We start from the raw sequence: 26,693 nt of genomic DNA on the forward strand, positions 1-26,693 counted from the left end.
AGAATTTCATATGCCACAGCGAAACTATTATATGTCATATGTATTGTGGACGCCACCTCTACACTGAAGACCATTGCAACAAGTTTGCTTGTACAACAAAAGAGTTTTGGCACACCTGATGGCTGTTTGTTGCTTACAACGAACCTACGTAGCGGCACCGCCAATACCCTCTGCAATCGCCACTGAGCTGTGGTGTGCAAAAGGAGTGCCTGGCCGACACGAAAACAAACACTGCACATGAGCGTTCAGACTCCACTGTTGTTATGGCAGCTCCCCCCTCAAGCCACCAACCCCGCCAAAAAAATAAAAGCCCTACGAGCCAAATGGCCAAACACTTTGACTACCTGCACAACCATGGCTTGCCAGGAAAAAATAGAGAGAAAGAAGGAAAAGAAAAAGCAAACTAGGCAGAACGATCTTCCTGCATTACTACTTCTAGTACTTTGCGGCAGTGCTTAGCTTGCTTACTACAGAAATTTTGACAAGGTAGGCAATGGCGTTGGATGTTCTGCTGTTCTACCTTCGTTGCTCCCGGGTTTCGCCATGGAGTATGCTGTGGACCTCAATGCCTTCTTTTTTTCCTTTTTTTTTTGCTGAACATGCTTAGCTTGGTCTATTTCAAGCAGTAAGATGCACAATCTTTACAATAAAGTTACCTATATAACTAAGGATTGTGGAGGTCCTAAGCGCTTCGTTTTAAAGGCGTTTGACTGTAGTTGCCTTCGTATTTGTAGAATTTACTGTATTAGCCCTCAAGTACTGTCTCCTTTGCTTTTTTTCAGAGATGTTAGAATTGTATGTAACCACGCTGTTTTGCTGTGATTAATACAGCCTGAAGCCATTATACCTTCGTTTTATGAGAGACCATTGGGTATGCATTGTAATAGTTACAACAGCCATAGCATTCTACTTCAAAATATTTTGATGCTCTGTTTTGCATTTTCTGCATTAATCCTTTTTCTTTCATCCTGGCACAGCTGTGTCCACTTGTTATGGTAGTGTTAATCTGAGAATCACTGTATTTACTCTATGGGAAATACATAAAATAATGTTTGGTGAAAACAGTGGCTATCATTTGTTCACTTTTCCCCGTGGGTTCTGGCCAGTAAATTCATTTGTGTCTCCTTAATTGATTGTACTACTTGTCCTGATTGTGATGCTAGCAGGAAGGGTGCCAGCTAAAGAGCAAGCTTTGCTCATGTCTACTCTAGGAACACTACCACCTCAGTTTGTGTGTGTGCATGCTACCCATTTATGTGACATGGGTACCATATAGCCACTTTGTGATCAGCTTTTTATTCCTTTCGTGTCTGGTACCTGTATTTGTACTTCATATAGGATAATTGGAGATTTTGTGACAAATGTCCTTTGTATAGATGTTTTAACAGACATATGTTTAGGATTAAAGTGTTGTTATGCTGGGTGTTTCAAGAAACTTTGGCTTGAATGAAAATGGTGTAGTCATAGATGGTTGGTGCCAGTGGCAGAATATCATGTTCAGCAATTATAATTAATTTGGTTATTGTGTTCAGTTAGAACAGTTTAATACATAAAAACCTGTGTGTTTCAAAAGACCTCTAAGATTGGGACAATGTGGGCCTGTTGTGATGAATAAGCCTGACATAGCTTATAAATGAGTTATGTTTCTACATTTGATGCTCCTTTTTCTTATACTGACAGTCCCAAGTAATTGTAGCCAAGAATTTAAAAAAATAATGGAGGGCTTTACGCAAATTCTGTCCGCTATATTTTGATTGGGATTGTTTACGCTAGCCATTGTTTTTATTTTCCCTTTAATTTTGCTAAAAATAATGAACAAAGTTTAATTTATTCTTTTAATTAACTTACATAATCGATAAGGTGTGAGTGCCAAAGGGGTCCTGAACCAACCCTCGGCCTTGGTGAAAAAACACGGTCCGTTGATAGCAATAGCATACGGTGCTGGGAACATCTCAGCCAACTTTTGCAGTCGTGTGCAGCGCATGGAGCTCGCAAGCAGAGCGCAAAGTCACCTTTTTTTCAAGCACTCTTTTCAACAGAAGCCTGCTTCTCGTTCTTTTCTGGGCACTTTATTTCGTAATATAGCAGATTCCCATATGCGGCTGACATCAATCCCAATAGCTGACATCAATCAAGAAGGGTGTTTGGATCAGTACGCTTCTCCCTACTGTTACTGTGTATATTTATTGACACACTTTAATAAACAGGCTGAAGTAGGCAAAAATGTGCTTTCAAATTTCTGTAATAATTACGTACTTCTGGAAGAAGCCGACTATATTCTGTTCACGCTCCGCCGAGGCCACCCGCTAGGAATTAAACTTTGGCCACCCTGCTTATCTGTGTCGTGGCCGTCAGGTCTCATTTATTTACGACTAGTTTTGAGCCCTCAACTAGCCTCGAAACACGCAAAACTTCAAGTCAGGCCAAATGCATGCTTGCCAACACGCGCTCACTCCTGGCCACTCCTGGTTAGATGCTTTAGCAAAGTTCACTTCGTATTGAGCTATTGACAGCGCTTCAAAATGCACAAGTTGGATGTGGTTACTATCCGTCGGTCAAGCTGGTGCAGACAAAGCCGGTCCGCACCATGTAGCACAGCGAGACACGCATGTAGCAGCAGTCTGCTACCGAGCATAGATACCGCGGCCACGTCGGGGTGCCGCGACGAGTCCGGTGGCTGAACGCACTGCGGCTTCGCTGAGGACAACCACGTTTGGCACGTCGTAGGCGTCAAAATCAGAAGTAGTGACGTCTATGTGCACATCCAAAATCAAATTTGGACTACGCGCCATGGTGACGTTCAGTAGGCGGAGCGTTGTGTGCATGCCCCGCTCCACGGTAGCCTTCGCAGTGCAAGTTATTGAAGAAAGAGCGGAAGCACCAAGTAGGGCGCGTTTGATTGCCACTAACTCCGCTTCTGCTGAATGCATTGAAGTACTTTTTTTTGCAGCAAAGTCTTTCTGAAATTGTCTATTTTAACTTCAAATGAATTTCTCGATTTGGATAAAAAGTGGTCCAGGGCCCCTTTAAGAAATGACCGATAACAGCGCTTAAAGCAGCCTAGGTCTTGTGTGGCCCCTTTTTCCCACGAAATTTTAAATAGCACGTAACACTGCGTCCACATGCCAGGGATTATAGCTCTCTCAAGCTTGAAAGTTGGCAAATAGCTAATTAAATTTAATGAAAAATTCCTGTAACATTTTGTTGGGACAGCCGGTAGATTACTTTGCTTTTAAGCAGAGTGGTGACTAGTATTGACTGTAGCTGTAAATGTATTGACTGTAGCAGTAGTCCTTGGGGGCCTATCAGCATGCATTATGCCACTCTGTGCAGCTGTATGCTGTGTCCTTGGCATGTCAATACATGCTGTAAACAGCCACGTGGCCCAGCCTAAAGTAACCTTTATTGTCCACTTCACATTTCAAAACATGGTGAATGCTGGCACGCAGTAGGGCAGGGCGTTGTCACTTCTGCTGGTTGGCATCATACGGGTCTCGGACATAGTAGTCTCAAAACTCCAGTTCATCACAATTATCAGAGACACTCGGGTTTCAGTTGGGTCCTACAGGAGTATGTGTTTATGCATTGTAGTATCAATATTGTGTGTTTCACGTAACTAGAACCAATCTTTAATAGTATAGAGTGGTACACATTAAACAAATGAGACCAATGGCATGCTGTTTTTGGTCATCTTGAGTTACTGAGACTATTTTAACGTGACAGTGTTAAGGGCCCTGTGTCGCAAAAAATCCGGTGTCGGCGTTCTGCGGCGAACATTGTTTTGCAAAAAATTATTCCGAACCACAAACACGCAGGCCCTCCCCTCCGTGTGGTGCAGAGGCATTACTGAACTAATTTAATTCCTCACAGTAAAATGTGTCAGAAAAATCATAAAATATGACCTAAACACAACCTACAGACATGATGGCGTCGGATTGTAATTTCAATATACGAGAAAACATACTTCTGTTACGTGGAAATTCGAACACAAGACCCCTTTCCAGTGTTTCTACCATTCAAGGAGTGGCGGGATCCACACGGCTCCTTGCAACAACGCCATCCAGATGGTGCTTGCCTCCGCCCATCCGGGGCACGTGGAGGCAAAGATGGAGAAAAATAAAGAAAGCTGCGGTTGCCAGGAAGCGTGACAAGCAGTCAGGGATCCTTGAATGCTATCGCGTTCCACTCTTAAAGGCAAAGGTCAAGCGTCCTCCAAATTTTTTGAAGTGCAATTAGTTCGCTAATTAGTTGTTTAATTATGCTAAATTTTAAATTTCGTTTTAGGGCATAAGTTGTATTTGAAAAGTTGTCGAGCATGCTCGGAAACACCTAATAAGTTGTTCCTGTGTTGCCTTTTACATGGTTCTTGTATCTGGACTCGGAAGAAAGCATTCAAAAAAAGGGAGGGAAAATGGCACCACTGTGTGCATTTGTATCTGCTTTGCAGCGATCTCATTGGTGTTTCAAAAGACCAAAGCCCGCATGCCTGTCGAAAACCTACCAGTGTGTTTGCAACTGTGTTCAGCGCCAGTCTATCGCTTAACATTTATGAACATGATGGATCGCGATATTCACAACGAAAATGCTGACATACATTAGACACCATGGCTGATTTTTTTTTTCTTTTTTTTTTTTTTTTGCAATTGTTTCGAAACTCGATTAAAAGTGCTGAAATCCAGACACGCAAGCGCCTTCCTCCCTCTTTGCTGGCAATTTTTAGAGCTCAGAAAAAAGAACCATGCCAAAGATGACATCATGGATACAACTTTATTAGGTGTTTCTGAGTACGCTCTACAACTTCTCAAATAAAGCTTATACCATAACATGGATATTGAAAATTCGGCATAATTAAAGATAACTAAATAGCTAACTAATTGCACTTCAAAAAATAGTTTGAGTAACTCAAGACTACAAACAATGTGCTGTTGGTCTAAGTTGTCTAAGGTATGCCATTCTATTTTTAAAGTTTAGTTCTAGTTAAGTGAAACAAACACCCATGAAAATAGACAGTTTTACTATAGTGTAAAGCGGCAAACGCAAAGAGTTAGCGTTGCGTGCACCACACTGCGCATGTGCTGTACCTAAACGGTGCTGGAGCTCTTATGTACATACGCTATTTTCAGGATTTAGCAGTGAACGCTAATGCACGCAAGGGGAGCCTTACGTACGGCAACATGGCGACGCCAGTCGAAGTGAGAGCTGCTCGCTTCGGATCTATTGAGTCGTCGGCCTGCACTGTTTGGCTCATTCGTTCCCCACTAATGCTCGTGTTTGGTTTATATTTGTGTGATGATGCTTCGACATCGGTATACAGGTGACAAATGGGCATTGTTTTCGATATACATACATTCTCGATTAGCGGCGCAGTAGGCTTCACGAGACGGTTTGCTCATGTTTGCTGTATCCGCCTCGAGATGGCGCCCAAATGTATTAGCGTCAGTGTTAGCGTTTTGCTCCCTTCCGCTATTCTAAAACACCACCTCGTGCTGGGCAGTGCAGCCTTTCTTTGCGTTAGCGTTGCGTCGCACGCTAATGCAAGCGATTTATGCTACACTAAAACTCACTATTCAGTAAAAGAAATGTGATCCTGATCCTATTCAACATTCCTTCGTTACTGTACAAAGAAAAATGAAATGAATTGTTGAGCTTGCATAGAACTGTGGAGCTTGTTCATTTCAGTGCAACAATAATGGTTTAATGGGGTTAATGGGGTAAATTTAGTATCACTTGATTTTGGAAAGGGTCATGTGTTAGCGGCTTGCTTGCCAAATCTCTAAATGCTTGTTGTGTATGAGTGAACATCATTTCGACTATTGCAGAGTTACAAAGCTGTTGGAACTTTTCTTCCTTGTTTAAAGAAATTTGATATGTATCTGGGTTTGAATGTTTCAGTATTACGAGTGATTATCAAAGCTTGCCTGTCATTTTGTTGTTGACACAAATTCTTTAACAATTAACAACAAAAAAAAAGACACAAAACATTGTGAGATCTTGTGCACAATGGTGTTTTATCTACCTATGGTTAGAATGCAAAAGCGGCTGCTTATAAATAATAAGTACTTAATTTGAAATAAGGAAAGCCAGAGCTTTGCATTATTTGTCACTTTGCACAGCATGGTAATTGAACTGTATAACTTGAGGAAATCTGCCATCAGATAAAACGTTTGCCTATTTTTCTATTCGCGTGATGCTGCCACGTTGACTTTGTGCTATGCGTTTAGCAGACTAAGGAGTTATTTTTGCAGAAACAAAACTTGAGACAAGGAGTCTTCTTCAGCAATCGTTTTGATAATGGGAGCACTTTATCTAAAGTGCATAAGTACTGTAGTTTTTACAAGCCCCTGCTTTACTTTCTGAGGATATGATTATAGTTTTAAATTTAAGGAAATGTTTTGAGCAGATGTATTTTTAAAGCTATTGATATCTATTTATTTTTTATTTTTTTTCTAAATTATTAAAATCCATTTCTTGATTTTACTGCAGACGCTCAAGAAGCTGTACTTACGCCGGCATGACTTGACAGATGATCCTGGCATCCTTGTGCTTCTAGGCTGTGGCACTGTGAGCAGCTCCTGTGGGCAAATTGCCAGCTATCCATTGGCCCTTGTTAGGACGCGGCTGCAAGCACAAGGTGGGCATTGTCATGCATAGAAGCCAAAAAGCACCTATTCATTGTGGATTACTCGTTGCTGGTTTTACCATGTACTTCAGTACAGCTTTGTAGTCATGATAGTCACTTTGGACAGTTTTAACAGCTTCCTTATTAAATCCCACACCCAGGCTTGCCGTTTTAAACATATTCAGAAGTGACTCAGTGGCTGTGGCATTCTGCTGAGTGTAAGGTTGTGGGTTCAATTCTATATCATGAAGGCAGCATCCAGCATGGGCGGAATGTACAAGCGCTCAAGTATTTGGATTTAGCTGCACAATAAAATAATACCCCAGGTGGTCAAAATTATTATGAAGCCCCTCCCCATACATGCACACACACCATGGCACCTCTCAAAGCCTGTGCCGTTAAGCCCCATAAATCAGTTAAAATTTTTTTGCTGCTTTGACAAGATAATGAATGAAAATCGCAATCCAATCCCTAATGAAAATAATATGTACAACATATTGCCTACATCTTGAAGCACATTGTATCGCATTTGTGCTGCAAGTGTGAATAGTATGTGTAAAGCATTTCAGTAAAACATGTCGAAAGGTAAGACGGCTGAGTGTTTGCTTTCGTTGTCAGTATATAGTCAGGTAGTGGGTTCCCTTTTTTAACTGTTTTTCACAATGTTTTACATCATACATATTTTTAAGTGGCTGGATAGGTTCTTTCCAGGTATAGTAGACATGAAATCAATGTTTTCGTATCTGACATTCCTGTAGAGAGTTCTCGCATGAAGTCCACATTCGGCAAATGACGAAACTCATTGAAGAAATGAAGATGCCAAATTCATTTTGCAGCTAAATGCTTTTCATGATTCTGATGATGCAAGAAATGTGGTGAAACTAAATTCTCTCTTTTTTTTTCACTCTCCCTTTCTTCTCTTTATTCTCCACCTTTCTTTACTATTGTCTAGGCTTTAGTACTTTTATTTCTTTCCTTACCATGGAAGTAATCGGCTTCTTGGGAGGCTTCAGTAAAGGTTTTTTTATTGAATACAGTAGAACCTCACTGATACGTTCCCGCTTAATACGATTTCCCAGCTCCTACGTTCGCAATCGCGAAAAATAAACATAACCCCATAGAGGAATTTGTTGATACATTCCGGTTAATACGTTCCCGGAACATACGATTATTCCACCGCAACGTTCAGCATTGCGGCAAACTGCGGTCGTATGATACTGTTACGATGGGGTGTGTTTATTTAACAGATGAATTGATGAAAAGGGGCCGCGCCGACACCGAGCCGCTACCAAGACAAGTGCACTTCGTTCTCCTCTTCTTCAGTCCTTTTCGTAGCTTTAGCGTAACACTCCTCCCTTCTCAGACGAAGCCCGCTGGGCGAGTAACTGTTACGTCCACTCGGAGTCACGTGGATGACAGCGTTTCAGGCGAGCGACGTGAACAAGCTGCGTCTTCTTAGACCGGTAGCCATTGGACACGAGACGAGCAATCGAGTAGGTCACATCACTTAGACGATCGGTGATGACGAAAGGCCCGGTGTAACGGGCCAGAAACTTCTGGCACAGGCCGCGCTTGCAAAGTGGTGTCCAAAGCCATACAATGTCCCCTTTGTCGTATGACACATTCTTATGTCGTGAATCGTAGCGGATCTTGGAGTGGTCTTGGGACGCCAACGTACGGAGCTGAGCTATGCGGCGTGCTTCCTCAGCGCGGCAGAGAGTCTGGGCAATAGAAGAGTCCGTATGAGGAGTAAAAGGTAGAATGGTGTCAAGGAAGCTGCGGGGTGATCGAGCATAAAGAAGATAGAAGGGCTGTAGCCTGTAGTTTCATGCTTTGCGGTGTTGTAGGCGTATGTCATAAAAGGCAAGATGTCATCCCAATTCTTGTGCCTGGAATCCACGTACATCGAAAGCATGTTGGTCAAAGTTCTGTTAGTGCGCTCGACGAGATCATTTGTCTGTGGGTGATACGGGGTCGCGTGGCGAAACTGGCAAGCACAGAGACGCAACAGCTCTTCGACTACGTCGGCCACGAACTGCCGACCGCGATCGCTCACAATAACACGAGGTGGTCCATGACGGAGTATAACAGAGGACAGGAGGAAGCTCGAAACATCAAGAGCCGTGGCCGTTGGCATCGCTGCGGTTTCAGCATAACGTGTCAGATGGTCGACGCAGACTATAATCCAGCGGTTGTCGTTTGTTGAGCGCGGGAATGTGCCGAGAAGGTCCACTCCAACCATTTTGAAAGGAGATGATGGTGGCGCTACAGGGTGAAGGAGTCCGACCGGAGCAGTATTAGGGCGCTTGAATTGCTGGCACTTGTTACAACTGGCCACATACTTTTCTATATCTCGTCGCATACTGGTCCAGTAGAATCGGCCCTGAATGCGGTGGCATGTTCTGGTGAAACCCAGGTGCCCTGCGGTCGAGTCGTCGTGCATAGCACGGAGCACGTGGGTTCTCAATTTTTTAGGGACCACTAAGAGGAGACGGGCACCATCAGCCGCATAATTCTTCTTGTAGAGCAGGCCATCTTGGATGACAAAGCCATTGTGACCTGTTGGCTGAGCAGCTGAGGCGAAGAGGGCATCCAGGCTGCGGTCGTCACGCTGCTCTTGCCGGAAGGTGGCCAGGTCGGGGAAAAGAGTGTCGTCGATGGCGGCCAGAAACTCATCGAAATTGTCGGCGTCACATTCACTTGTTTGTAGAGGGAGCCTCGAAAGACAATCGGCGTCCGCATGATGTCGGCCACTCTTATAACAGACTGCAAAGTCAAATTCCTGTAAACGTAGCGCCCATCGAGCAAGGCGGCCAGACGGGTCGCGGAGACCCACCAACCAACATAGTGAATGGTGGTCAGTAACGACCGTGAAGCGGTGCCCGTAGAGATATGGCCGGAACTTCTGGACTGCAAAGACGACAGCGAGACACTCTTGCTCAGTCACGGTGTAATTTTGTTCGGCCTTGCTCAACGAACGGCTGGCGTATGCAATGGCATGCTCGGCGTCACCAAAGCGCTGCACGAGGACGGCGCCGAGGCCGATTCCACTCGCGTCGGTGTGCAATTCTGTTGTGGCAGAGGGGTGAAAATGACGAAGTATGGGTCCGGAAGAGAGCAGGAACTTCAGTTGACGAAACGAGGAATCGCAATCTGCTGTCCAGATGAAAGGGTTATCCTTGCGCAGCAATGAAGTCAGGGGGTAGGCAGTATCGGCAAAGTTGGGCACAAAACGTCGAAAGTACGAGCAAAGACCCAAGAAGCTCCTCAGTTCGCGCTCTGACTGCTGTTGTTTAAAGCCGCTAACTGCAGCGACCTTCTGTGGGTCTGGTCGCACCCCGTGCTTGTCCACTAGATGTCCAAGTACTAGCGCCTCTCGTTGGCCGAAGTGACATTTCTTTGAATTGAGTGTAAGTGCAGCTTGTTCAAGGCACGTCAAAACAATGTCCAGTCGATCGTTGTGCTCTGCAAAAGAGCGGCCAAAAATGACGACGTCATCAAGATAACACAAACAAATCTCCCATTTCAGGCCGCGCAGTACCGTGTCCATAAATCTTTCAAATGTTGCAGGTGCGTTGCACAAACCAAACGGCATAACGTTGAATTCAAACAAGCCGTCTGGGGTCACAAAAGCGGTTTTCTCTTTGTCAGCTGAATGCATGGGTATCTGCCAGTAGCCTGATCAGAGGTCCACAGATGAAAAGTAGGACGCGGAATGAAGGCAATCGACAACGTCATCGATGCGGGGAAGCGGATACACATCCTTTTTCGTCACAGTCGACACAAAACCTCCAGGACCCATCTTTCTTTTTCACGAGGATGACCGGCGCAGCCCATGGGCTAGAGCAGGGGTTCTCAAGCATGTTCGTTCCAGGGAACCCTGCTAAGCTCCATGAAGCGCCAAGGAACCCCCCCCCCCCCCCCCGCCCCCCATTTAACCGAATTAAAATGTCCTAATTAACCGAATGTCGAATTACCCAAGGTATCAAGAAAACAATAAATGAATGCTTACTACGTCAACAGGCTTTTATTTACTAAATGAATTAGCAAATCTTGTTTCTATTTTGCACAAGAGCAGTGCGGTACCCGCCGCGGTGGCTCAGTTAGCAAAGGCGTTTCGTGGCTGAGCACGAGGTCACGGGATCAAATCCCGGCCGCGGCGGCCGCATTTCGATGGAGGCGAAATGCAAAAACTTTTGCCCGTGTACGTGCTTGCGTTGTAGTGCATGTTAAAGAACCGCAGGTGGTCAACATTAATCCGGAGCCCGCCACTACGGCGTACCTCACAGTCAGAACTGGTTTTGGCACGTAAAACCTTAGAAAGAAGAAGAGCAGTGTGGAAGCTGAAGTTCTCGTCATCTCATGACTTACTTGAGCTAGCAGCGGCGAAGGCCTCGCGACATCCTTCGCAGCGCGGCCGCGGCGCGCGACTTCATCTGAGACACGCTTTTCACTACCGCGCGCACATCCCGATTATTTTTTCACTAGTGAGCTGGTCGCGAACAAATTGCCCGCCCATCGCGATGTAGCCGGTGCTCTTCATCTTCGACAGCTTTGCACTGAGTCAAAGCGAAACTACTGCTTACCGCAACCGCTGCGGAGAAAACCGCGGCCGTTATCGACGAGATCATGGTCGGCGACCTTGCGGTTCAGAAGGCAGGCGGCCGACGCCATAGCCGACGCACTCACCAAGTCAAAACGAAACTACCGTTTGCTGCAACAAGTGCGCACGAAACCGCGGTCGCTATCGACGCGATCATGGATGGCGACTACACAGCTGCGAAAGGCACGCAGCCGACGCGCGCACCGTCAAAACGAAACTACTATTTCCCGCAACCGCTGCTGCGGACGAAACTGTGCTGGTTATCGACGCGATCATAGATCGCGATTACGCACTTATGAAGGCACGCGGCTAGCCGCCAACGCGGTGTTACGCGCGGCGATTAACGCAAGAATAAAGGCTTTGAGGACACAATTAGGCACGAAGAGTTCCGGCGTTGCTGTCAGTCACGTATAGCGTACGATTGCCGCTGAGGACCATACCAATGAGGACTGCATCGCTTCGTTTTTGGACGCTAGCGCCGTTTTAGCTCTTTTGCGGCGCGCACTTCTGGTGCTCCGGGCATCAGTTTTTTTTTTTTTTTTTTTTTTTATTCCTCCGAAGTATAACATCAGTGCGTACGTATCGGCACCTACCCTATATATCTACAAGCGGGAGAAATGCGCACGGTGGTAAGTTAGAGCCTCCGAGATTCAAGTGCGAAAGCTTAGGCGTGCTGCCCATGGCTGCCCGTTTTCGGAGATTGGGTGGCTACAAGCTGTTGCGGATTTATTGCGCAGTTCGCGCGTTGCCGTTACGCACTGTGATGTGCTTTTTGACACTCGGGCATAGGTAATTGAGGTTCTGTGGATCAAGCGCACCTCGTGTTCGCCGTTTTCGCCACTTGGCGAGCGCGGGACCACGGAAAACTTATCAGTGGCTCGCGGAACCCCGAGCAGGGGCCTGCGGAACCCCCGGGTTCCGCGGAACCCACTTTGAGAACCCATGGGCTAGAGGATTCTTGGATGATGCCCTTGGCTAGCATGTCGTCGACCTGTTCAGCGATGATCTTGCGCTCTGACGCGGACACGCGGTAAGGCTTCTGCCTTATGGGATGCGCGGAACTCGTGTCGATCCGGTGGCGAGCCCGCGTAGCTGGAACGCGTACTTTGCTAGCGTTCTGCTCGAAATCAAATAATGACGCATGTTTGCTAAGGAGGCTGACCAGGGCTTGACCCTTCTCTGAAGAGAGTGACTTGTTTATCATTTTTAGAAAAGGCAACGAGTCTTCAGGGACAACGGGGCCAGCCCCGTGCTCTCGGGATTCGTGTGACGTGTCATCAGTTAAAGCGCCTATGTGGAGGCTGGTATCCACTTCAAAGAGGCAAGTCGCATACCCTTGGGCAGCACAACTGACTGGGAGGCTAAATTTGACACCCACAATGTAGTTGTTCCGCAGGCCACAGAGAGGACGCATCGAGGTACGAGCACACTTTTCTTCACAACCATCGAAGGCACAGGCTCAACAATTGCATCAAATGTATCGGTGTCGACACCGCAAGCAGCAACTCGAACTCTGGATAAGGAACGTGCCGGTAAGACAGCATCTTCAATGACGGCGAGAGTGCATGAACAGGCAGCAGGTTGGTCGGCAAGAGGAGAGAGGAAAAACTCGCCAGTACCGCAGTCAACAGTGGCACTGCACTGTTGTAGGAAATCGAGGCCAAGAATTACGTTGTGAGTGGATTGAGCAAGAACTGCAAATTCGAATTGATACACGTGATCAGAGAAATAAACGTTCGCGGTGCACACTCCAATAGGTCGGAGCAACTCTCCACTCACAGCACGAAATGCATTAGCGTTATCCCAGAGAAACATCACTTTACGGCCTAGTTGGGTTTTGAAATCCAGGCTGATAACAGAGACACTCGCTCCTGTGTCCACTAAGGCCAACGTAGCAACATTGTCCACTAAAACACGAATCTTGTTATGACACATGGTGATGGGCGGAGGCATAGGGGCGTGTAGCTGAAGATGACTGGCGACCTCACCTCCATTGGTCGCGCCGCCTAGTTTCCCGGCGGCGGTGACGTCAGACGTCGTCGCGGAGATGGAGACCTGCACTGGCGTGAAGGTGGAGGCGTCAAGCTCCGCACAGAAGCTGGTGAGTCGTTGCGGTAATTCGCCTGGTGGTTTGTCCTGCCATCGGAGTCGGAAGGCCAGCGTGTCCCGTCACCGTGGCGATTGCTGCGTCGATAAAAAGTGCGTGGTCGCTCATACGACGGTGGTGACGTGCGACGGCGATGTGGACAAAATCTGGCGACATGTCCGCGAATACCGCATTGGAAGCAGATGAGACGCTCACGGGACGCACTGAAATTGTCATTCGCTGGATAACTGGCACGGCCATCCCACTCTTGAGGAACTGCAGGTGCTCTGGGTGAGTAACCGCCGTGGAACTGATAACTTAGATGCGTGTTCATAGTAGTATTTGACGCTCTTGAACGAGGAGCGAAGTTGTAGGCATCTGTGGAGATGGCGGTGATGGACGTCTCACCGAAGTCGCAATGAGCAAAGGGCTCTCGAACCCGCGCAGTTGAGAGGGAAGCCGCCTCACGTCGGTCAAGCTCCTCGAGCACCACTTGCCTAATAACTGACGCAAGGTCGGATGAAGCTGGGACCACGTCAACACTGGCGACGTTAGTTACGTTCGCCAGGCAGCCGAACTTTGGTGTGACACGCCGAGCTCTCAAGGCTTCAAACGTGCGGCAGTGCCGAATAACGTCACTGACGGAGTCGATACTGTCTTTTCCGATGAGGAACTGGTACACGTCCTCGGCAATCCCTTTTAGAAGATGACCAACTTTGTCCTCTTCTGTCATCTGAGGGTCCAGGGCCTTGCACAATTTCAGCACTTCCTTGATGTACGTCGTGCATGTTTCGCCGGGAACTTGGGCTCGCTGCATTAGGGTTTGTTCTGCACGCTTCTTTTTAGCTGCCGGATCTCCGAAGCACTTCTTGATTTCATCTACGAACCGTTCCCACGTCGTCATGCTTTCTTCGTGGTTTTCAAACCACACTGACGCGGTTCCCTCGAGGAAGAAGGCAACGTTGTTAAGCTGGGCGGTGGCATTCCAGCCATTGAACCTACTTGCGCGTTGGTAAAAGCTGAGCCATCCGTCCACGTCTTCCCCGGCTTTTCCGGCGAAGGTTCGTGGTTCGATGTAGGGCTGCCATTGAGAGCTGGAAGAAGGCGGCGGGTTGTCACCGTCGGAAGTCATCTCTGGTGGCAGACCGGCAATTCGGCGACTTCGGCGAAGCTCCACGGATTGCGCTCCTGCGGGCGGTTCGTCGTCGTTGCTCGGGGACGCCGTTGTTCTACCCAGCACCGTCCACCAAAACTGTTACGATGGGGTGTGTTTATTTAACAGATGAATTGATGAAAAGGGGCCGCGCCGACACCGAGCCGCTACCAAGACAAGTGCACTTCGTTCTCCTCTTCTTCAGTCCTTTTCGTAGCTTTAGCGTAACAATACGTTCTGCAGCGAAAAATTATTCAGGGGCGCAAAAAGGCCGCGCGCTCATATGCTTGTGAAGCGCTAAGTGGCAGACAGCCGCCGCGCGGCTTCTCTGCAGTGCTCAATCCTCCTCCCCCCTCCGCGACTTCTCTGCATTGCTCGTTCGCCCGAAGTTACGAAGCGCGACAGCAGTGGCGAGCGAATTGACCTTTGCGTTACCTCACCCCTCGCTTCACCGCGAACAGTAGAAATAGGCAGCAGCAAAAATAGGCGGACGCCGCGTGCGCGGCGCTACGACTCGCCGAGATCGTAGCGGAGGTCGTGGCGGACGAGGCGCCTGAAGACGGCGGCGAGAACGAAGGCTTGCGCCCACCGGCTACCTTCGCCGAAGCCCTTGCTGGCCTGGAAGCCTTAGAAAGCTTCTTTCGCACGAAAGACAATGAAAATGCGGACAAGTGTCTGCAATGTGCGCAAAAAGAGTTGTTCCTGTCCAAGGGTGTGACGCATCAGCAGAAAATACAGTCGGAATATCGATAATTCGAACTCAAAGGGGCCCGAAAATATGTTCAAATTAAAAGAAGGACTTATCTTTGACGTATTTTTGCACCATAGCGCTACGTACGATCGGTGCAAGTCGTGAAATATCACTGCGCGCAAGCACATAGAGAGCGAGGGTCACTGAACAGCCCACGCCGGCCAACGCTCGCATACCGATAGCGCCTCTTCCTCTTCCTCACATCCCGATAACGGCAGTGAACGAAACTTCAGGGAGCGGGCCGCGCCGGCACGGCGACGCGCACGCGCGGAGACCACATTGAAGGTGAGGGAGGAGGTCGGCAGGGAAGCGCATTTGGCCTCTGCAACCCCGTCGCTTCGGTGCACGGTGTAAGAATAATGCTTTGGTGGCTCCCCTCGCCCTCCCTCTCAACTCCCTCGTGGCTCCCTTACCTTCGACTCTCCGTGCGCGCGCACCGGCCCGGCTCCAGCTTAACCAGCTCCCCTAAGTTTCGTTTTCTGCCGTTGAAGCGAGCGTTGGCCGGCGTGGGCAGTTTCGTTGACCGGACTGGGCCTCCACGTTGCTTCCCTCTGCGCCGCAGCCACTGCATTGGCTGAGACGTCAGCACGTACACGCGTGTTCCGGCGCAACACTGAAACGGCGACCTTACCATTTGAGAGAGGAAATTTTCGCCGCGGCATTTTTTTCTTTCTTTTTTTATTTCTCCACGTAGCGTTAAGGAGTCTCTCCTAAGCTTTTGCTTTATGGCAGTGTCTGAGCATTGCCAGTCGGAGGCGCCTCCAAGTGATTTGGCGTGCTGCTGAGAGCATTGTCGGTGCGCGGTTATGTTCGAATTAACCATCACAAATGCTTTCGTGTTCGAATTGCCGAGCATTCTCACCCATTGGAATACACATAACTTTGACGGGACCACAGCGTCAGTTCGAATTAACAAGATTCGACTGTAACTATGTTTTGCAAGAAATAATATGTTTTCTGCCTTTGCACCTCAATATGGGCTTGTCAACTTCAATTTTTCCTGGATTCTAATCGTACATTTTCCTGGATCGTTTGTTTTTTTTTTCGCATATTTTTTTAAACGCATGAATGAGGTTCTACTGTACACCATCAGGGTTACAATAACATGCTAGTATATACGAGGTTGCATCAGGAAGTTTCGAGACTGGCTCTGTTTTGAAGTAATTTATGTGCTTTCAAACACTGTCACCTGCAAAATAGTTCCCTTGTGCAGCAATACAGCACTTCCAACGTTCCAGCCACTTTGAGAATACGTCCTAGAAGTCTCTGTTTCGGAACGAGTCAAGCACCCTTTTAAGATTCGAGCTTGATTTAAATGAAAAAATCGTGTCAAAATGGCTACATTTGAGCTGGGCTTTTAAGTTTAGTAAGAGATTGAAATAAGCGGGAGCCAAATCTGACAAGTAGGATATTTCTATGTTGTTTCCAGCGAGAAACTCGCATGTCCCACGTGACTTGTGACAGGCTGCATTGTCGTCGTGCAACATTCACCTCTTCATGCGCCCCAGATTGGACTGTTTTTCTCAAACAGCCTCCCTCAGCTGCCAGCTGCCCTCTAAATAGGCAGTAAAACTCGCTGTTGATAGTCGGGCCATTTTGGAAGAATTCCAGGTGCACAATATTATCAAAACGAAAAAAGACGATGAGCATGCACTTTGTCAAGCTGCAGACATGCCTAGCCTTTTTTTCATTTGTAGAGACGTTGAACACTTTCACTGTGACGACTGTTGATTGGTCTCAGTGTCATACCCATACACCTATATTTCGTCTCTACTGATGATCCTCCACATGAAAGACAGGTAATTTTTCAGGTTTCGCCCCCCGTTTATGTTGCTTCCTTCCCAAAAGAAAAACGATGTTAAAATGTAATTGTGACGCAATTGCGTAAGGCAAGCTCAACTCGTACTAGAGAAGACTTCCATGACCTATTCGCAAAGTGGCAGGAACACTGAGAGCACTGTATTGCTGTGCAAGGGGACCAGTGTAACTGTGACCAGTGTAACTTTGACATAATGAACTTTAATATAACAAAATTCTTGATGTAACGAAGTATTCAACTTTTTATAACGTCTTGTCCATAGAACACCTTGTATTTTGAACCCCTATTAACGTTACGTATTTACATGCGATTTCAATATAATGAAATTTCACTGTCACGAAGGAATACCGAGGCAATAAATTAAAACTGCTGTGGGCACAGATAGCCAAATGGTTGAATTACAAGGGTTGCTTGCGAAAGCACCTCTAAAATCACGCGTTGCGCTACAGAGATCTGCCGCCAAAGCGGAGCAGCGTCTGATAAACATGAATAGCAGTGTCAGTACCAAATGCAAGACCCTCTCGTCGTCACATTCTGTTAACCCTTTTAGGCGCCACTTGTAATTATGGATAGAAAAAAAAAATGTTCGTATAAATATACTTTTCCGGACTTCAAAAAGCCAAAACCACCAAAATTTTGAAAATTACCATGAAACTTTATTATTTACAACATTGTACACAATTGTGTACGGAGCGCCTCGGTGGTCGCAAAGATTACTTGTGGAAGGCGAGGAAGCAATTGCGTTCTTTCGTCAGGTTGAGTGGTACAGCACATTTCATACAGAATATTCGCGACCTTCCTGTGCACTTCTCGAGCTTGCACCTCGATGTTTTTTTCTGGTCACGAGCTTCAGGTCAATGGTCAAAGCAGTCATAGCGCATGTCGGCACAAGGAAGCGACATTCTTGCCTTTTTTTTTGTCCTGTTGCACTATCACGGCACTATCCTCCATCTTTCCTGAAGTTTGCGCTTGTTCTACAACAGCATCTTCATCCTCCACGAGGTCGGTAAGCTCAGCTGCAACGCAGGATTCGGTCAGTTCACAATCTTCTTCATCACTTTCCCCGATATCGGAAACATTTCCATCAGCTATCAGCTCCAGAAGCTTTTCAGCTGACTCTTGCGTTTTCTCATGCCTTTTTGCACTGTAAAACGATGAATAAGGAATGGCCAAAAAACCTGCATAGAAGATCAAAGCAGCTGTCAGCGTGTTTCATTTATGCAGCCACCACGGCGCTTTGAACACAATTGTGTACACATGCACGCGCAAGCGTCAGCGTTTCGTCATCACCTCAAAAAGGATGAAGTTACCTCAGCTTGGTATTTTATATAACACGTAAACATATCTCACTTTTATTGAGTGCTACAGCATGGAACAAACAGATTAAAAAATGAAGAAAATGGCTCACCGCTCTTCGCTGCACCGGCGTCCGCCATTCCTTGTTTTGTGTTGAATATCTTCGCCAAAATGCAACAGATGGCGCCCAAAACGCCCATGGTTGTCAGCCTAAAGCTGACAAATGCGCCGAAAACAGCGAAATAAATAATTCCGCGTCTTAAACACGAAAAAAGACGAAATTCGCAATGTACACAATTGTGTACCAGGCGCCTTAAAGGGTTAAAGTTCAAGTGCACATGAGCACGCATCTCTTCACCTCTAGCCCAGCTTGGACGCCCTGTCTTGGAGGTAATGTGCTGCCTTCTCGTACGTTTAGTGCTGGAGGTCGTGTAATCTCAATTTTCGGAGACGTGGTGAAGTGAGAACTAAACGAAGCATTTGCTCCCCTCTACCTGTGCTCTTCATCACTCCGGTGTTGTGGTAGCAATGTTTGCGGTCATCAAGAAATCTGTTCGGTTGCCTGTGCGCGTGCCACCATGCTTGTTAATTCAATTAGTAAGTGAATGTTTACTGCAATTTATGCAGCCAATGAAACTACGAACCTTCGCTAGTGTTCTAATGCTTTCCCATTGTTACCAATGATTTGCCCTTTCAGGCGGTGTTCTGACTTTATTCATCGAACCAATCCTAGTAACAATGCAGAACGGCTATCGAAATTTGCGCACTGTCAGAAATTGCAACAAATATGGCTGCAGTCAACAACGGGTTGTCACCCATCGCCTCGATTTCATGTGATTTTAAAGTTTTCTTTGATGATGTTTGAATGCTAAGCGCAAGGTTGCGGGATCAAATCAAGGCCACAGCGGCCGCGTTTCAATTTGGGAGAAGTGCAAAAACACCCGTGTATACTTAGATTTTGGTACACGTTAAAAAACCCCAGCTGGTCCAAATTATTCCGGAGTCCCCTGCTACAGCATGCCTCATCAGATAGTGGTTTTGGCACGTAAAACTCGTAATTGAAAGCTTTCTTTGCGGCATCCGACAGGTTTTGATGCTGCATTGCGAACGGACTGTGTGGAAATCAGCCAGCGGATAGCGTTGTCTCAATTGCGGGCAGTGCTATCTCAACTGCTGGCAGCGCTATCGGCCACGGACACAAAAGCTTCGCAGGCTTCACTTCATATCGCTGATGTAAAGATATCGCCGACATGTCATCAACCATATCTTTGATCGCCGACTTAAATTCAACAAAATGAAATTGTTTTTGTTATTGAAATGCGTTCTTCCAATCGCCCGACAATCCGAACATTTTTACGCCAGATTTCATGTAATAAGAATCAGTCAGCAACTGTACTTATTTGCTTAAAAGGTCGAGTTTCATAACAAAATTTCGATATAGCAAAGTAAAGTGCCGGTTTTACTGACTTCATTATACAGTGGAACCTCGTTGATACGATTCTGCATAATACGTTTTTTTTTATTATACATTTGTTTTTCTTTTCCCGATAATTCGATTTGGTTGGATAATATGTTGGATCATGCGATTTTTGGATGATACGCTTTATTTTCCGGTTCCCATGAAGATCGTATCAATGAGATTCCACTGTATTGAGGTTTAACTGTATATAGAAGGTGACGATGTTTGAATGCACATAAATATGTTTCTTCAAAATAGTCCTAAAACGTGCTTCCCAAAGATACCAATTCTGAAAACACATATTAGTATGCAATAACTAATATTTGTAAAAAAACTAAATTTACTGAAATGTGCATGAAATGTTTACTATGTTGCACTACTAACTCTGCTAATGGCAAACTCCATTTTTGCTCGCCTTGTACGGCGAGCTTTGGCGGAACCATTATAAGCAGCAACACGACAACACACTGTTGAGTAACAAGCTCAACAGTGTTTATTGCTACCAGACGATTTGCCTGGAAACGAGCTAGTTACAACCGAATTGTTAGCGGCAAGTCCCTAGGGGTGTCGGGAGCCTTGAAATTGGGCAGAGCGCTTGTAAGTGGCCCCCGACCCATGTTCAATGACCATGGCAAGGAAAGAGTCAGACGAAGGGATGTGCTAATAGCGGCGAGAAGTTGGAGTGGCGCCCCTACCCGAGTGACGTCACGGCCAGGACGCCGCTCGCTCCGGCTCGCTTGGCCCCCGCGCGCGCTCGTTCGCTTCGTGCATGCTCGGTGTATGGGGCGCGCTAGCCATACTTCCTGAATGATGTTTTGGCTGCTTTCTGCTGTCACGCCTTAAGTGCAGTCTCTGTGGCAGTAAGCGCAAAGGAAGCAAAACTAAAGGTGCTATTCGCGCAGAGTGTGTCACTTGACTACAAATTACCACCACATGAGGCTTCGCTCTGTAACCCGATATCCTAGGACGTGCAGCTTAGCGAATATAAACCATTTTCGACCGCCGTTTTTGGTGCACGTTATGCTATACAGTATAGTCCCTTCATCGTTTCTAGAGCGCACATTTGCATCTATAAAATGGCCCTGAAGTTTGGCACGTCCCACAGCTTTGGAAAGCGGCATTTTTTTTCAGTCAAGTGGCACAGCCTGTGGCAGGCAGTTGGCCGTGTGCAAAAGTGGCTAGTGCTTTGGGCTTGCCAGGCAACTGTGAGAGATGGACACAGGGTCTTCTTCCCTGACATTGGATGCGTCTGTTCGGCAAGCTCTCGTGTTTTAAATGTCTACAACCCTGGCAGTCATAAAATTAAATGCTGGAGAAAAGTTATTCAGAAAATCTGTGAAGATTTGGGCTCTCTTTGTAGCAAGCACACGGCCTACCATTTGTAAAAGATTCTCAAAGATTGCGCAATCAGGGACACAGCGAATGCAACAGTGTATGCAAAAGTGACCAAAAAGAAGCGAAAAATTGAAGCTATTCTCACAGAAAAATGCAGAATATAAAAAGAAGGTTTCACTTATGTATCATGGGGGATTTTAGAGGCCACATGTGAAGTACAAATAAAATAGCAAGATTCTGAATCTTTTAGAGTATTTTTCTCATATTTACCCTTGTGTTGCCAGACATGAAATGGTCAAGTGCCTTGTAGTTGGAAATATGCTGTAATTTCACAGTGATATCAGTTATATGGGTGCTGCTGGAGCCGCATTTGCGCCATTGCCATCTTAGTGTCCTGCTATCGCCAGGGCATGCACGGACCATGCATGGAGGGTTAGAAGGCCTCCAGAGACGCGCAGTGCGTTTGGCTACAAAAACGCCGAAGCAAAGTAGACGCACCATCTTGCTCTGCCCAATTGACTCTGCTGTAGCCAAGGCAGCGTTTGTCTTCCACTGCTGTATGAACGTTGTGTTGACGCATTCAAGCTTAATCTATCTAATTCTTTCATTGGGCGCTGACAAAGTGCCAACGGTTTTCCGTCGGTCTCATCTCGCGCACCATCGAGATGCAATGCCTGTTATGCCGCTGGCAGCATTTTGGTACACCTGGTTTTTTCCAGGGTGCTGTTCCCGCTGCACAGCAGCAATTGCCTCCTGTGCTGCGTTGCACCATGTCACCTCCACGTATTGTTAAAACCAAAAAGGTTAAAAAAAGACTTTATTTTTAACCTCTTTGGTTAGAACACCTGTGTGAGGAACTATAGCGCAGTGCTAAACATTGCTCTCACTTTCACTGCTTTGTCTTTGGGGAAACTACCAATTTTTTTATGTGTAATTTTGGAAAAGGAATTAGTACTCAATAAAAAGCTGCAGCTGTCTTTTCTGAAGTGCAATGCAATGACAGTGATAGCTAGCATATTATGCCGTATCAGTTTCGGAAAACGTATATTGCAGCATGTAGAACTACATTTTCTGCCTCCTTTTTTCTTATTGCTTTTCACTGCTTACTTGCCACAGGCTTTGCTCAACTTTTTCACCTCAAGCGTGTCTGCAGGCTAGTGGCGGCCACTTCCAACACCTTGCCAATTATGAGTTACAGTGGAATCTCGATGATACGATCACGGCTAATACGAATTTCCGGATGATACGAATTTTTCCTTGGTCCCGGCCGAGCTCCATTACTTTGCAACGTGCTAGAGAACGGTTGTTACGAATCGATTTTCGACCCGCATTGGTTGATACAAATAAACGCCGACAGCCGCGAGAGAGAACAGCGCGCAGTCACGCGCTTTTTCCCTTTCTCATTGGGTGCGGAGGCGCAGATGCAGCGCCGGACAGCGCGGAGGCCACGACTGGGCTCGAAGAGTTTGAAGCGGTGGCGCTTTTCTTGCTTTTGTGCTTTTCCATACGCACGCGTGGGGAAGCGCGGCCGCCGCAGCGAGCGCAGGTTTGTGCGGTCTATCACTTCAACAGAAACTGAGCGGCGTAAGCACAATGCATACAAAGGTCAGAGTCGTGTGGAGATCACTTTCAAGATGCGGTGCGCGCGACAACACCGACAGCCGGCACAGGCGCAAAGTACAAAAACGCGTTTGTTGGCAGAGTAGAAGCCGCCCCCCCTCCCTCCTTCCCGCGCTACCTTCCCGTTTTGCTCCTTTCGCGTGGGAGATTGCGTCGCCAGTTACCCTTGCGCCCGGTTCCAAGATACGCATTTGGTGCCGCAGGACAGCGTAGCCCCCCCCCCCCCCCCTCCCTCCCTCTTTCCTATAACCCCACGGCCTTTCGCGCGACGGAAGCGCGCGCCAGTCGAGCCCGGCCCTGCTTCCGTCACGTTTGCTCTCCGCTTTGCGTTCGCTCTCCTTGAAGGCGCGCGTCCCCCGCGCGAAAGGCGCGCTTTCACTTGCACATACGGTGCGTGGTGATGATTTTATCGCCCTTGGACTCATGCTCCTCCTCCGCATCGCCCTCGTTGATCTCCTCTCCTGTCGGTGGGCTCATATCGTTGACAAGCGTGCTCGCTACCGCACTTGTCGGCGAGATTTTCCAGCGGAAGCCACATTATAACCGGTATTTCGTCTCACGCAGCTGCACTGTAAGCGGTATGCGTATACATGGAGTTCTATGGGAGGGTAAACGGGAGTCGGAAAAGGCCGCGTTGTAGCCAGTTCTGCACTATAAACGGTTACGTTTGTGGGGTCTCACACATGCTCTTGAGACAAAGGAACGACAACACAGTAGTGCAAACAATCAAAAGGGCATTTATTGCACCTTTCATACACTAATACACACTAGCCGAATTACAACCAATAGAACATTCACACGGGCGCGCGACAAATCAAGTAAGTCCGACTCACCGCGACCCGATAGCGAGCAGATACGTTCGCCCCATGCTATGACACCATCGCCTAGTCGTTCACGTGTACAATCACGCGAACGGTGGCGCGCCCGAACGATCCGTGTTCATTCATACCGGTGTCCTGCTCTTAGCCTCGCACGACGGTTGCGTGAAGCAGGCCGGCGCATGCGCGTGTTGGTCGCCGATCCCAAGCCAAAGAGAGAGCGCCTTCGACCTTTTTCTCCCAAGTCACCCCGCCATTCGGTGGCGTTAGCATCGCGACACTCGCGCCATCTCTCGCAATGCGCAGCAACCGCCACGACCGCCGCTGGCACTCAGCCACGCGGTGAAGCCGGATTACAGGAGACGTGCGAGAGTCGCGATCCCCACACGTTATAAGTTGTCTATACTGTAAGTGCTTTTTATGTGCATGTGCCTGAGTGAGTCCTCTGACTCTTTAATTTAGCTAGTTTTAATTGTGTTTCGATGATACGAATTTCGGCTAATACGAATATTTTTCGTGACCCCGTGAGATTCGTATCATCAAGATTCCACTGTAATTCACAGGTCATGGTGCTTCCACTTGTACAGCATAGACTGCTTAAAACAGAGGCCACCAGAGTCGCAAATCTCCGCACTATAAGATACGTGGGGTGTCAAACATGCTCTTGGGGCAAAGGAACGACAACACAGTAGTGGGAACAAACAAAATGGTATTTATTGCGCCTTTTATACACCAATCTAACCAGCTGAATTACTATCAATAGAACATGCCGATGGGCACTGACTGATCGAGGAAGTCTGACTCACCGCAACAGGATATCGCGCGACTATGTTCGCTCCATGTTGGACACCGCCTAATCGTTTACATGTACAATCACCTTGAACAGTGGTGCATTCAAACGATCATGTTCATCCATCTTGGTGCCCCACTCTCAAGTCTTTCTCGGGACGGTCACACAGAGCATGCCAACAGGCGCATGTCAACTGACCGCGCGAGCCGTCAACCATGAGCCGAAGAGGAAGAGACTACTTCCTTTTGCACCCGAGTAACCCCACCATTGGGTCGCATTAGCAGCGCAACACTCGCGCCATTTCTCATACTATTCTGCAACCTCCGGCGTCGTACAGCTATGCGGGGAAGCCAGATTACAGGAGGCGCGAGAGCCATGCTGGGAAAATATCAGGGGACGCATCGGAATCAAGCGTCCTCACATAGTGGTACCGAACTATATCCAAAACAATGTTTTTCAAAGGCTGCGCACATACAAAACATGTAGACAAAGCAGCCGTGTCTGTCCGGGATTCGAAGCATACGACCTGGATGTGCTTGCACGTTCGTTGCCAAGGTGGTTCCTTTGCTTTCCAAGTGTCGTACAGCCACTGCGAAGCATTTTGTTGACTCTGCACCAAACTGCAACTTTGGCCTCAGACTCCCGACTAGACAGCGCTGGTTAAGCCTAGCCAGCGAAGTTTGTCGGGTGGCATGCCGTCTCGGAAAGCTTGCCTTTGATATATGATTGTACCCATATACGAATACGTGGAGATCTCGTGTGGTGAACGGAGTGCACTGACGGCAGCACGAGTGAAGTGGAGTTGGTGGGCACGATCAGCCAGCAACTACCGTGAATGCCTATACCAAATGTTTGTATGTGCGCGTACTGGTACGAACGGTGAAAATTGGCATGTGGACAACATTCCAAACTGATGAATTTGCGGAACACCGTTTAAACTGACAGTATTGTGGAGCCAAGGTCGTATGCGTGATATCTGCACTTTGCGATGATGTGCATCCAGACGGGCAAACGCAAAATGCGCTCACTGCCTCAACCAATTTTCCCGTGGTGCTGGAGTTATACAAAACAGCATGAAAGCCAACGTAATTTGTATTTCCGGCCTGCCTGATAATGCAGACATTTTTTCAACACCGTCCATGTCCCAATAAATCAGTCAGCCTTCCCTTCCTTTTCCTTTATTTATGTGACTAAATAAGTAACTAACCAATTACTACTGCTCTATTTACTTTCTGTACACAACCTGAAGAGCTAAAGAGCGACACTATGCACGTGTTCGGTACGAGCCCCATACCGCTGGCCGGAGCAAACAGTTTCTCTGTCGCCTAGGCAACCCCTGCGTGCCTGCAAAACCAGCACGCTGCTGCGGCTTTTTCTTCTACTTCTTTTTTTTTTTTCTTTATTCCCGTTGGCTCACTCCACGTTTACTTCTCCTCGCTCACCCCTCAACCCGTGCACCTCGTTGAGATGCGCGCTCGCTCCCTCGCTTGTCTGCAGGATTTTCCGGCAACCAACCCCATTATAACCAGTATTTCGTCTCGCGTGGCTGCACTATAAGCGGTAAGCGTATGCATTGAGCTCTATGGGAAGATAAACAGGAGTCAGGAAAGACTGCATTATATCTGTTCCTGCACTATAAGCGGTTACTTTATAAGTGGTCTGAGCTGTACTCCTGTTTTAATGTGTATGTTTCTTGCACATTTATGTGAAACGAATTTATTGTTCCTGTGTTACTCACCTACATCACTGACTTTTACAGCAGCATATGGCTCTTGGCTCACCCATTAGAATAATCTATTCACTAATATATTATTATATGCACTTGTGCTAGCTTTTGTTCGTGGATAGTTTGCTGTTCTTCTTGGCAGTCTCTGGAAGCTAGGAGGGATGCAAGCCAATGAGATAGCAACAGTTGGGGCACAGATGCTACAGTTGCAGACAACTTTTCTTGGCAATGAAGTGAAAGCTACGGGGGTGGAGCTTCTGAACATGACTGTATCGTATGACATGTCGCCCGTACGAGCTTGGCACTGGTTTTGATTTCAATTTCTTCGACCTCACACAACTTCTTTAGTGAAGGCAGAGACAAAAAACTTGGCTTGAATCAATTAATGTTTATACGCATCCGATTTGTGTTGAGCTCTAGCAATGCAGCCTGTGTCGAAGCCCCGAAGTGGCCGTTTGACCTCGATGTCGGTTGGGACTTGTAAGCACAACCGATGCTGGCTTCGGTAGACCCAGCGCAGCGGTCGGTTTGTTCGCTTATTTTATATGCTGACGGTTGCGATTTCCAGATGGGTTCGCTTGGTTTCCGCGTGGACGCTGCAAACACTTTTGTGTGCTT

The 26,693-nt window shown here is 47.2% G+C and overlaps 1 protein-coding gene across 4 annotated transcripts in view; it reads left to right on the top strand.

Moving 5' to 3' along the window:
- Nucleotides 1–26,693, top strand: part of LOC119435936 (calcium-binding mitochondrial carrier protein SCaMC-2-B-like) — a 77,925-nt gene that overhangs the window by 39,981 nt on the left and 11,251 nt on the right. For all 4 annotated transcript variants that reach the window (XM_037702638.2, XM_037702640.2, XM_037702639.2 and 1 more), the window contains exon 9: nucleotides 6,484–6,631. In XM_037702638.2, coding sequence (XP_037558566.1) covers nucleotides 6,484–6,631 — 148 coding nt within the window. The remainder of the gene's footprint in view (nucleotides 1–6,483; nucleotides 6,632–26,693) is intronic.

Source organism: Dermacentor silvarum, chromosome 1 (genome assembly GCF_013339745.2).
Source record: "Dermacentor silvarum isolate Dsil-2018 chromosome 1, BIME_Dsil_1.4, whole genome shotgun sequence".
In the NCBI taxonomy this organism is placed as follows: Eukaryota; Metazoa; Arthropoda; class Arachnida; order Ixodida; family Ixodidae; genus Dermacentor; species Dermacentor silvarum.